This window comes from Bactrocera oleae, chromosome 2 (genome assembly GCF_042242935.1).
Source record: "Bactrocera oleae isolate idBacOlea1 chromosome 2, idBacOlea1, whole genome shotgun sequence".
Taxonomy (NCBI): Eukaryota; Metazoa; Arthropoda; class Insecta; order Diptera; family Tephritidae; genus Bactrocera; species Bactrocera oleae.
This window is the reverse complement of record NC_091536.1, coordinates 34,767,295-34,780,003: the sequence shown is the minus strand read 5'-3', so window position 1 is coordinate 34,780,003 and position 12,709 is coordinate 34,767,295. Positions and strand designations below refer to the sequence as shown.

Below are 12,709 nucleotides of genomic sequence, written 5' to 3'. Positions count from 1 at the left end.
AAAAAGAAAAAAAACTAGTTCATAAGTCTATGAAATTGGAGAAAGATAATTGTATTAGAAAAGTGAAAATTATACAAGAATTAAAAGAAGGTTAAAGCCAAAAAAAAAAAAATAAGTATATATAACCAAGAAAATGTGTAATATAATTTAAGACTTTAATTTAAGAAATATTGTAACTTAGATTAAATTTTGCATCTAATCTGATGCAAAACTCACCGAAGTGGGGGTGGAGTGGGAGAACTAAATGTCCAGATGGAATTTAGCCCACACAACACATGAAGACGCACCCTGTTAAATAAAATCAACGCAACAAGTATTGGGCTGCAATGGGAAAATCACGCCACTTCTAGCAACACACGCTATCCTAAAGCAACATGTTGCGACACAACAGTTAAATTACGCCACGCAAGCAACACAACGAGTATTGGGCTGCAACGGGAAAATCACGCCACTTCTAACAACACACGCCATCCTAAAGCAACATGTTGCGAACGGGCGAGCAAGCAACACAGGGCTTGGTGAAAAGCAAGCAGACCGATCCTCAGGCAGTCAGCACAGGACTGTAGCAGCGAGCACAACGCTTGACGCTACCTTTAGCAATGAGTCGATCCTCTGGCTAGTTGTAGTGTCCTGAGTTGTGACCGCCGTACGTTAAGGGTGAGCTCGGTAGTGAGTCGATCCTCTGACCGACTCAACCCTTAACCTTCGGTCGCCAGCACAGTCTCTTGTGATCCGGGAGTATCTTTTTTCACGGCTAGACGCGAGCGGCGGTGGAATCGGGATAAGCCTACACGAGCGCTTGCAGAAACATCTGGGCGTCGTCATCGTAGCACCCACGAGCGTCAACTCACGCAGCGGTGGAGTCGCTGTCGAGGCCATCATCGCAGCAGGACACGGAACGTAAGTCATCCTGGGACGCTTAGCACACCCAGAGCGCTACAGAGTAGTATACAAGCTATTCAACGGGAGCGCGGAAAGGCGGACAACGTTTCCGGCGGTAAGGAGTGATTGTCTCGCAGTGAGTCGATCCTCTGCTTCGTTACACTACATACATAAGTTGTTTGTACACCCGTTTGGGTGTATTAAGAAAGCGTATGTGTACAGATTCACCGCTGTTATAAAAGCGAGAAATGTTATTTGCTTCTCCTGCTTATGAGGATCCTTAAAAGCTTCGATTTGCATGGTAGAGCACTTGTAAAAAAGCCGTACATATCCGAAAAAAATAGAAACGCTTAAATGCACTAGGGCAACTCTTAAGCACAAAGGTGGATCTTTAATGGTTTGGAGATGTATATCGGCTAAAGGACGGGCAACCTCCATTTAATGCAAGGTATTATGGATCGTTTGCAATATGTTGACATATTAAAGGAAAATGTACAACATTCATGTGCCACATTAGGAATTAAAGACAGTTTTATATTTTACCAAGACAACGGTCCGAAGCAAAAATCGGAAATTGCTCGTACTTGATCAATATACAATTGCCCTCTTGTACTGGATACACCTGTACACCTGGTGTACCAAAGACATTATTCCAATACTGCTGAGCTCAAAACGGCTATTTTGGAGGCTTGGAACGCAATACCACAAGAATTTAGTCAAAAGTTTGTCGCTTCTGTAACAAGGCGACTAGAAGCGGTTTCATTTCCAAAAGGATATGCTATGAAATATGAGTCATCGTTAGCTTTTTAAAAATTCCGGTTAATTGTGTGGAGCGAATTTTGTATAATTTTTTTTAAAATTTGTATATATACGAACGAAATATATATATACCAACATATAGATGTATTATTAACAACAACAATAATTCAATGCCTATTTATGCTTAGCTTCGTGTATTCAAATACACCATCAAGAAACAAAAGGCAAAATCAAATTCAAGTATATACTTGCAAATTTCTCTAGCAATACCCCTTGTGTTTAATAAAGCAATAAGCAGGATAGCATATAATAAGTAAGCAAAGGCAAAATAGCAAACCTTAAACAAGACAGAAAAACAAATAAAAACACAACAAACAAACATACATATATGCATATCGAAATAACGCTATAATTAATATTTCTGTAACTTTATACCCTACTTTGGGACCTAATAAAGTTATTTAATATCCATTTCAAAAAAAAAACAATTATCATAAATTTCGAATATTATCAAACGGCGATAAAACAAATATATATATGGTAAACGAATTTATTAAAAATTAAAATGAAAACATTTTTTCCAACAACATACTTACATACATATGTTACATAATATACACAATTTTGCATATATTCAAAGTCCTCATAGGCAATTATCCGGCAATACCCCTTGTTCTTTGGCAACCAAAACAAGCAGGATTGCATACAAAAAAAGCGCATTGATCTCTTCAACGAGCTCTCAATTGCATAAAAAAAAAATAAGCACATACATACGCACAACAATTCGTGCATACTTATGTACAAAGCGCATTGATCTCTTCAACGAGCTCTCAATTGCAAAAGAACCTAACTACGTACAAATAAGTCCATATTAATAAACGTTTTACCAATATAATATTAATAACAAATACTTATTTACCGATAAAAGTAATAAACTTTATTGCTTTATTCAAATCAGTATACACTGAGAAAATTTTAATTCCTTTTGACACTTATTTAAACATATAAATAAAATGATAAATGTTGATAATAAACAACATACACCTGGAGCTTCACGCTCAAAACAGGTTGCTATGTTTATTTCAGAAAGTGACAGGTTAATTAGATACTGCACTAGGTTTTCATCTTCACCGATTCAAGACAACTCCGAATCGTTATTAAAAATAAAAATGCAAAATCTTAACAATTTTTGGACTCGTCTCCAAGCGGCTCATGATGCCATAGTAGGAACTGAGTAATCAGATCTACCACAAAATTTTAAAACCTCGGCTCTCGCCAATTATGAAAACTGCTTAGTACGAAGCTACAAAAGCTATGATCTCCGATCAGTTAAAGATAATAAAATCTATTGCACCTACTCCACATCCGAGAGTAGAGCTGCCACAAGTACAAAATCAAGAGGCAAGTTCAGGCATCCACCTCGAGGTGCCCGCATGTGACACAGAAACATTTCATGGAGGTTATGAACAATGACCGTCCTTCCGGAACATGTTTACAGCCTTTTACATCAAACATCCAAAATTATCAAAAGCGCAAAAATTTTATCACCTCCGATACAAAACTAAAGGTCAAGCAGGCGCAATAGTTCGCACTTAATGACGACAATTTCAACTAGGCTTGGGAAGCTCTAAAAGCACGATATGAAAATGAAAGAATATTGGTCGATAAACAAGTAATGACACTAGAAAACTTGCCTAAAATTCAAAAAGAAACAAGAATTTGTTAGACTACAATCCACTGTTTCCAATTGTTTGTCGGTTCTAACGACACAAAACATTCCCACAGACAGCTGGGACCCTATTCTGGTAAATATATGCACCGCAGCATTACCAGAAAAATCGTTACTTTTGTGGGAGCAATCGCTCTTATCACGAAATAAATGTCCAACGTGGCAACAAATAAAAGATTTTCTAACTATCCAGTATGAAATCGCTGAAAGGGTAGATAAAAAACTAATTAAAACAAAAATTGTTCAACACGACCTAAAAAGATGCTTCAATAGACCCCAAGCTAGTAGCAAAAACAAATTAAACAGAAGCTTTGTACGCAATCGTTCACATCCGAACAGAACAATCATACGTCATGCGAACAAATTGTTTGTCACATGCGCATACATATAAAAATTGCAACTGCAAATTCGATTGCTTATATTGTCACAAAAGACACCACTCAATGCTTCATTACAGCAAATTTCTCTTATCACCCCAAAGAAGCGTTTATACAAAAAGAACCAAAGGTTTAGTGGTAACAACAACTCCCGAAATCCCGAAAATTGCCAAGAAGCACCATGCTGCTCAAAAGCATTAAAAACTCAAACGCTACACAGCGAAAACCAAAGTAGAGTACTACAACCCACAGCAGTCGTCTCCATCGAATACCGAGGAGAACTGTTTAAGGAGAACTGAAAATAAAGTTCAAAATTCTAATCAAATCTGCCCCTTTACCCTAATTTCTCCCCAAGCGGATAAAAGAATTAAAACGAAGCTATAGTCTTACCGCAGCTAACAAATATGCTTCCAAGCTATCATACAAATAGAAAGCATTGGCAAAAGGTTTCACACCTGAAGCTAGCAGATCCCAACTGCAACACTCCCGCTCAAATAGACATTCTATTAGGCAGCGATCTCATACCTCAGATAATACTAGAGGATGTTGGGAAAATTTCAAACACACTATTGGCACAAAATACTATTTTCGGTTGGATCCTAAGTGTACTAGTTACGGAACCAGTTACCACAATGACAACTCAAGTTGAGGAAATCTCAAACGAATACCTCAATTCACAATTGAAAAAATTTTTGGAGTTAGAAGAACTCCCCCTCATATCAATTACAACCCCAAAAGATCAGTATTGTGAAGACTTCCACAAAGCCACAACTACTCGATCAAATAATGGCCGGTACGTCATACGACTACCACTAAATTCCCAATGTTCCAACACTCCACGAATTGGCAGAAAAAACCAAGTCAGAGTCCCTTCTGACAAAATCAGGTTTAAAAACATAAATACATATTACTTTTCGACCCCGCAGGATGGCTCTTGCCAATAATGATACCAAAATCCTGCTTCAAAAATCTTGAGTTATGTGGCGCGCTACTACTTGCCAAAATCGCACTTAACATAACATATAACAAAATTGTGATAATAAAGTCGAAAAATCAACACCTCTCTTACCAGAGTACCTCATAGTTGTCAACATTTTCATAACGTATAAAACTTCAAAAATAAAGTTAAGGGATCACCATACTTACAATGTGATACAGTGACGCACCCAGACTTACAAAAAGCACAGGTCGCACTTATCGCAACTATCTAAGCGCTCATCAAACGGGTATTTTATGGGAAACACTTGTAAAAGTTGTAAATCTCACTTCAAAAAAATGGGTGAAAATCATAAATCTCACACTCGCAAGATCCCTCTTCAAATGTTTTCAAAGGAGCATTCATTCTGGCCATATCTGAGCCAGGCGGAGTCGCCATCCTCATAAGCCGATAATAAAGAGATTGCAAATAATTGCTGACAATACAGAAACAATCCGCATAAAAATCGATAAAAGGAAAAATCGTAAATACAATCACTACCTATTGTATTGCCAACTATAAAACCAAAAAATTGTCAGAATATAGTTGCGTATCTCAAGTCTATACCAAAATATAAATCGATTAAAACCAAAAGTGTTTCTTACAGCTTCGCACCCTCGGCTACTCCATCAACAGCACGCTGAAATGCATAATACAGTCCATATGTGTAATACTAGGCAAAATATTCGCCTAGAGGCCCAGGATGGTTAAATGAGCACATTACTGGCACACCCTAATAATACACACCACTCCTGAGAACCCCATACAGGATGTCACCACACGCTGAATATCACCACACACGAGGACGCCTCACACCACCAACCAACAAAAAGGATTGGATCATCGCTTCTACACTCATTCGCTATATACAATTCGACAGCGCAATTTAATTCTACAAGTCTTTCTTCTTTTTCTTGTATTATAATTCCCTTTGGCTTAAAAACATTGATCGACATCGCTTCGGACTTCATTCGACCACCCCTTCCACACCGTTCCGATTCACTATTTCAATATATAAATATATTATATTAAGTGTAACAATATTTTGTGTAAAAGATAAATCGCATATCTTCTATTACAAACATCATGTATTTTCACTTATAACATTAACCGCGAGTGTAAGTGACTCAAAAAAACTTATATAGGTGCTGTGTGCTTCCCATTAAAGTGGGCACCCAATTATTCAATTGGCAATGCACGCATTCGGTTAGACGTGTGAGTCACTTAGTAAATTATTAAATAAATTAGTTTGGCTTCTTTGAAATATCATGGTAAATATGCGAGATAAGATAAGATTGTAAGGTTCATTTGAAACACGAATGTTAACATATTATATAAGTAATATTTCTCATTAGTAAGTATAATTTGTTAAAAAATATCAATATAAGAAAGAATAATTGTTTTGTTTATAGTGAAAATATTAATACAAAGTTATATTTTATTTCTTATAGGTCACCTTATCTATCTCTATACTCATCAGCTTGCATGTGTTTTTCCTCTTAGTAGTCGAAATTATACCTCCCACTTCGCTTGTTGTACCACTTTTGGGAAAGTATCTGATATTTGCAATGATATTAGTATCAATTAGGTAAGTACTATATAGTGCTATAATTTAGCGATAAAATATCTAAAATTATATATACTTTAATTTTTCATCTACAGCATTTGTGTAACTGTCGTCGTTCTGAATGTACATTTTCGTTCTCCACAAACTCACCGAATGGCTCCATGGGTGAAAAGGGTTTTCGTCAATTTACTTCCACAGTTCTTATTTATAAAAAGACCAAAATACAACATTGAAACAAGGTGATTATGTATTACGAATAAAAATCTCGACAATTTAAATGTTACTGCATTGACCTAGAAAATTTAAACAAGTCTATTGAGCAAAAGAAACTTGCATACAACATAAGCATCAGGTCACTTAGACCTTACAAACTATTCTTTATCACTATAGAGATCCTCCAAAGTCGTAGGTCAGCTGTTTTGACTTATGAAAGAGATTGTGACATTCAGAGATAGGAACTCTTATTTCCCTTGGGCAATACAAACATTTTCATATCTCTAAAGAACACTATTGTTATAAATTAAATATTAAAGAAATCTGACAAAGGCTGACTTCGAAAACGTAATAATCAAAAGTATGGTATGAATATAGTTTGAGTGCAGTATTTATACATTGTTTTTGCGATCGTATAAAGATAAATAAGGATACAATTAAAACTAAATAGCTTAATTATAGATAATTTCTTCAGTTTCTACGAAAATAGAAGCACAAACCTCATTCCATTATAAAGGAAAATATAACATATTTTTTCCATCATATTTACAGTTTTTGCCAAAATCTCTGAATTTAATGAAAATTGTTTATAAATTAATAAAATTATTAATAAGAAAGCTTATAAAACTGACTACGCCATTCAATTTGCACCTTATCGTTCTTCTAAGTTCTCTGGTTTAATACGTCTAATATTATTATCAGATTCGGTGCCATTATCTGTTGAATCTTCAGAATGCAAGTCCAGCAAATTTATATTTAGGTTTATTTCTGGAAGGGTCTTAACTCACTTATGAAGTCTTTCTAGAACATTTTCAAGTTTTCTTTCCTCAAAAACAGCATATTTTTTTTGATTTTCCTCAATTAGAATACGATGTGTTATGCAAGTCTGCTCATTATCGTTTACAATGAGATCTTGCTGTTCATTCCGCCATGAATAGTAAAGTATTACCATTTCGGGGAAATACTCAACTCTGGCCAAATCTGGGTTAAACCTTCTATACCGAATAATACAAGGTTTGGTACGTTTCTTAACAAAACCGCTACCGTCCTTAAGAGGCATGACAACCGCGCTTTGTGGTAAATTATCGTTTTCCCTCTCTTTTTCTTCATGATCACTGTCTTGTGCTCTTCTACCAGAAAAAGTAAATGGAAGAGAAGGTGCAGGTTCGACAGCGAACAATTTGTAGGATTTTATCAAGGAGTTCACCTCACATGCACGAGAAACAAATAACATTTCTCGCTTTTAACACAGCGGTGAATCTGTAAACATACGCTCTCTTAACATAACCAACCGACGAATATTGAAGAGAATATAATATTATATTTAAGCAAAGCTGGGAATATTGATATGCCATTTGAAATATATTCCTTTCATTGAACTATTATTTTTAAATTATTTTATAATTCATTTTCACTTTATTGTGAGTTATTAATAGTAATTTAAACATAATTTGATATATTTCTTAAAATAATTCATTTACTTGACACCATTATGGAGTCACAAAAGTACAGAATTGTGTTTTGCCGTCGGCATTTTCATATCATGTGTAAAAATATTTGTAAATTTATCTACAAATATCATATGTATGTAGATATGAACACTCATTACTTCATGTGAAATCTCCGTTGACACGGTCAACCAATGATCGAAGCTTACGTTCTTTGCTTTTATGTCAAAGAGTCAATCTGTCGAAGGACTGACGCGACGACAAAGCGTCACAACATTGTGTTGTTGGTAGAAAATCCGAGATGTGCCGAAAAATAAACGAACGCTCGCCGATTGTCATCGCTTCCCTTGCCGCTCTAACAGCTTTGCCTACAAATCATTGTAGGTATGTATGCTTTTATATGAACATGCATACATATTGACGAAGATTTTTGGGAGCCACGGAAAAATATTTTAGAATTGTGAAATATTTTAAATCGACGCAAGCTTTGTTGCCACATTTGTCATTTTTATACTCTCGCAACCTGTTGCTACAGAGTAAAATAGTTTTGTTCACCTAACGGTTGTTTGTATCACCTTAAACTAATCGAGTTAGATATAGGGTTATATATTATATATATAAATGATCAGGATGAAGAGACGAGTTGAAATCCGGGTGAGTGTCTGTCCGTCCGTCCGTGCATGCTCTAACTTGAGTAAAAATTGAGATATCTATATGAAACTTGGTAGACATGTTTCTTGGTACCGTGAGACGGTTGGTATTGCAGATGGGCGTAATCGGACCACTGTCACGCCCACAAAACGCCATTATTCAAAAACAAATAAATTGCCATAACTAAGCTCCACAACGAGATACAAGACTCTTATTTAGTATACAGGATCACAATAGAGAGGGGCATCTGCAGTTAAAATTTGTTGTTAAAGTGGGCGTGGCCCGCCCCTAATAGGTTTAATGTGCATATCCACTAAACCGAAACTGAAAATAATTGAAATCGGGTGGCAGCTCCGCCCACTCCCAATATAACGGTACTGTTAAAAACTACTAAAAGCGCGATAAATCAAGCCCTAAACACGCCAGAGACATTAAATTTTATCTCTGGGATGGTATGAGATGACTTTATAGGAACCGCCTAAGTACTAAATATGTGGACCCTAGTGCCTATAGTTGACATTCTACCGAAAATATCAGTCAATCCACAAAGAAATCTCAAACGAGTATACCATTTGACTTTGCGAGAGTATAAAATGTTCGGTTACATCCGAACTTAGCCCTTCCTTACTTGTTTTGTCTGTTTGCAGGGTTGTCACTTTTTCCTTCTAGAAGGAACATCAGAAAGATGTTCAATTTATGATTTCTAGCTTTTGCCATCGTCGCGAAAAGACGCTTGTAGGCAAACGCATGCTCGGGGAGATGTGTAAGGCGTATGTTTTTATGCATGAAACTACTTAGCTTATTGCTTATGCACCAGCGTTCATGAATGAAAATGTTGTTGGTGTGTGATTTACTACGAATTTAGGATTTGTCAATTTGGCTGCAAAATTGATTTCTGGGGCTGATGCTATTTTAGACAATTGTTGTTTTTGTACAACAACGTTGGTATTTTGCCTATTGGCTAACGTACTTACATTTGTACGCTTAAATGTATGCAGATTTGCGTATGCATTACTTATTTTGCAATGTCATACGCATATTTGTACATACATACTTACATATAGAGCAGTGCGCGCACATGTATTTATTGATAAGTGATAATATATTATTATATATCCGCTTTTTTGTCTTTTTGAATTAGTTTGGATATTGCGTTCAACAGTTATAGACGTGTAAAAATGGAGTTCACTAACGCCGAAATTCGCGCTATTTTAAGGTTTTCCTTCGTTAAAGGCAAATCCGCTAGAGAAACATTCCGTGAGATTAATGGTGTTTTGGGGGATGGTATTCTATCACTTCGAACCGCGGAGGAATGGTTTCGACGATTCGGAGCCGGTGAAAACGACACCATGGATAAGCCAGCCGGCGGAAGCCCTGTGACGACAAATACCGATCAAATCATGGAATACATGGAGTTAGACCGGCATATGGCATCTCGTGGCATCGCCCAGGAGATGGGAGTCACCAAACCATTTTGAACCATCTGCAGAAGGCTGGATACAAAAAAAAGTTTGATGTTTGGGTGCCGCATAATTTGATGCAAAAAAACCTTCTGGACCGAATCAACGCCTGCGATATGCTGCTGAAACGGAAAGAACTCGCCCCATTCTTGAAGCGGATGGTGACTGGCGACGAAAAATGGATCACATACGACCATATCAAGCGAAAACGGTTGTGGTCGAAGGCCGGTGAATCGTCCCAAACAGTGGTCAAGCCGGGATTGACGGCCAGGAAGGTTTTGCTGTGTCCCATATGGCCAGACGCTTAATTCTACCATCTACTGCGAACAACTGGACCGCTTGAAGCAGGCGATCGACCAGAAGCGTCCAGAATTGGCCAACCGGAAGGGTGTAGTGTTCCACCAGGACAACGCCAGACCACACACTTCGTTGACGACTCGTCAGAAGCTACGGGAGATCGGATGGGAGGTTTTATCGCATCCACCATATAGCCCGGACGTAGCGCCAAGTGATTACCACCTGTTCCTGTTCATGGCGAATGCCCTTGGTGGTGTGAAGTTGAACTCAAAAGAGGCTTGTGAAAAGTGGCTGTCCGAATTCTTCGCAAATAAGGAGGGGGGCTTCTACGAGGAAGGTATATTGAAGTTGCCGTCTAGATGGAAACAGATCATCGAACACAACGGCGCATATTTTAACTAAATCCGATCACTGTAACACTTTGAATTTGCATTGAATGAAGAGCAAAAAAGCGGATATTTGACAACCTTATATAACATATTGATGTACATATGTACATACATAAATTATTAATTCTGTTACAACTGATATTAGAAAATTATGAAAATAGTAAAATATCATTTTTTGCATAATCTTTCACATTTTATCAATGTAGCATTTGTGCAAAAAAATCATATTTTATCAATTTTTCATCATAAAAGTCGTTTATATAGCAAAAAATAATCATGCATATGTGAAGTGGCATTTTTAGTTTTTGTTTTCTCATTCATTTCATTTAATTTTTCTCTTTATGTTGGGAGATACGTAATTTGTCAGAGAACGTTGTTATAAATTCTCATTTCTGTTAAATAACAGCAAATACTACAGAAAATGGTGAACTCCTTGATCTCAATTTTTCAGCCAACCAATTGAGCATCATACAAAATTCAATTTGCACGTTCTCGTTGTTTTAAGTTCTCTGCTTCTACCAGAGAAGGTAAATGAATAATCCATCTGTAGAAATATTATATAATTGTCAATAAAACTAATGACATCAGGGAATGTCTGAGGGTCTTAAAGGCTGATCCTGGGAGCATGAATAAGACAATACATGCGGGGGACGTCTCTGGTGAAACTCCACTCCTCAGTAGAGATTTGTGACAAAATGCTCTCCAAAGCTTAAGAATTTGTTGATAGCGGTAGTGAAAATATTAAGCACAAGTAACCGCGTCTGACCGAATTAAGCGATATCTATCTTGACAAATCACTCTTATGCAGGTAAAGAAGTATTCACTTCAAAAAAACTTTTACAACTAAATGATAAAAGCCTAAGTGATTTTGGACAGAAAACAATGTTACAAATGACACAGCACTGTAACACAAATAATTTGAAGGCAAATGTTAATGATAACTTGCCAAAACTTAGTCCCTAATCAAATATATGTTTTTGACGGTATGGTCAGCGGGAATAATAACAAAAAAATTTTTTTTTTGGAAAGAAACGCCTTTCAAATTTAATACTTGCTAAGGTAAGACAATCAGGAAAAAGAGCGATAGCAGTTGCTTCATCAGGAATTGCTGCAACTTTTCTATTGGATTAAAAACCTGCTCATTTAACTTTTAAACTTCCACTATTCGAAAATCTTAAGCTTCACAGATTAAATGAAACGAATGCACCACGAGCCAAAAAGCACATATAGAGGCCACGGACAGAATCTTAAATGTTGAATATGCTTACTTTGCACAGTTAGCCGGAATTAATAAAAGTCCCGAGTTCGATCACTTCAACAGTTTTTAATAAACTAAAAACATGAATTACAGATTTTTGTTACAAAGTTCAAAGATGTACGTAACTGAAAAATGTTGTTGTTGTAAAGGGGAATAATCATATGATACGTGCTATGCGTGGTTGCCAGATTTTCAACATTAAAATATCTAAATAAATAGGGGAAGTTATTTTCCCTACTCCAAATTTAAGCAGAAATTGTAACAAGATGACATTGGATTAGTCTCTAGGCGAAATAGTCCACAGTTTAGAATTTTTAATAGATGCAGTATACCCTGACATCGAAAATTTACACGAAAAAGACAGTAGCCATTTCGTGAACATTTTTTTTTTCAACTTTTCCGTAGAACCAGGCATTGCAACATCATACTAGACTAATAATTTTTTTTATTTTTTTCAAATAGGTTGGATACCCATGATGGGTATGGTCACGTGGCAATTTTTTGAGACCGCTCACCTCATTAGCTGCAAAGGCCAAATAACATTAGTTTAGTACTCCTTTCGACAGTGTGAAAACGAGACATAAAGTCTTATACCCTAGATGGTACAGGGAGGTTTTATGAGAGCCGCTGTTAAAATGGGGCAATGGTTGTGACACGCCCACTTTTAGGTAAAACCCCATATCTCGGGACTTACTGGACTGAT

General features: G+C 36.6%; 1 protein-coding gene across 13 annotated transcripts in view; it reads left to right on the top strand.

Moving 5' to 3' along the window:
* Positions 1-12,709, top strand: part of nAChRalpha4 (nicotinic acetylcholine receptor alpha4) — a 946,244-nt gene that overhangs the window by 812,520 nt on the left and 121,015 nt on the right. For 12 of the 13 annotated variants that reach the window (XR_011397945.1, XR_011397944.1, XM_070112964.1 and 9 more), the window contains 2 exons: positions 6,175-6,311; positions 6,386-6,529. Coding sequence is in view for 11 of the 13 variants with exons in the window: in XM_070112964.1 (XP_069969065.1) it covers positions 6,175-6,311; positions 6,386-6,529 (281 nt within the window). In the remaining 2 variants the exon portion in view is untranslated. Of the gene's footprint in view, positions 1-6,174; positions 6,312-6,385; positions 6,530-9,743; positions 10,841-12,709 lie in introns of those variants that run through there. The other variant, XM_070112967.1, reaches the window with a different exon arrangement.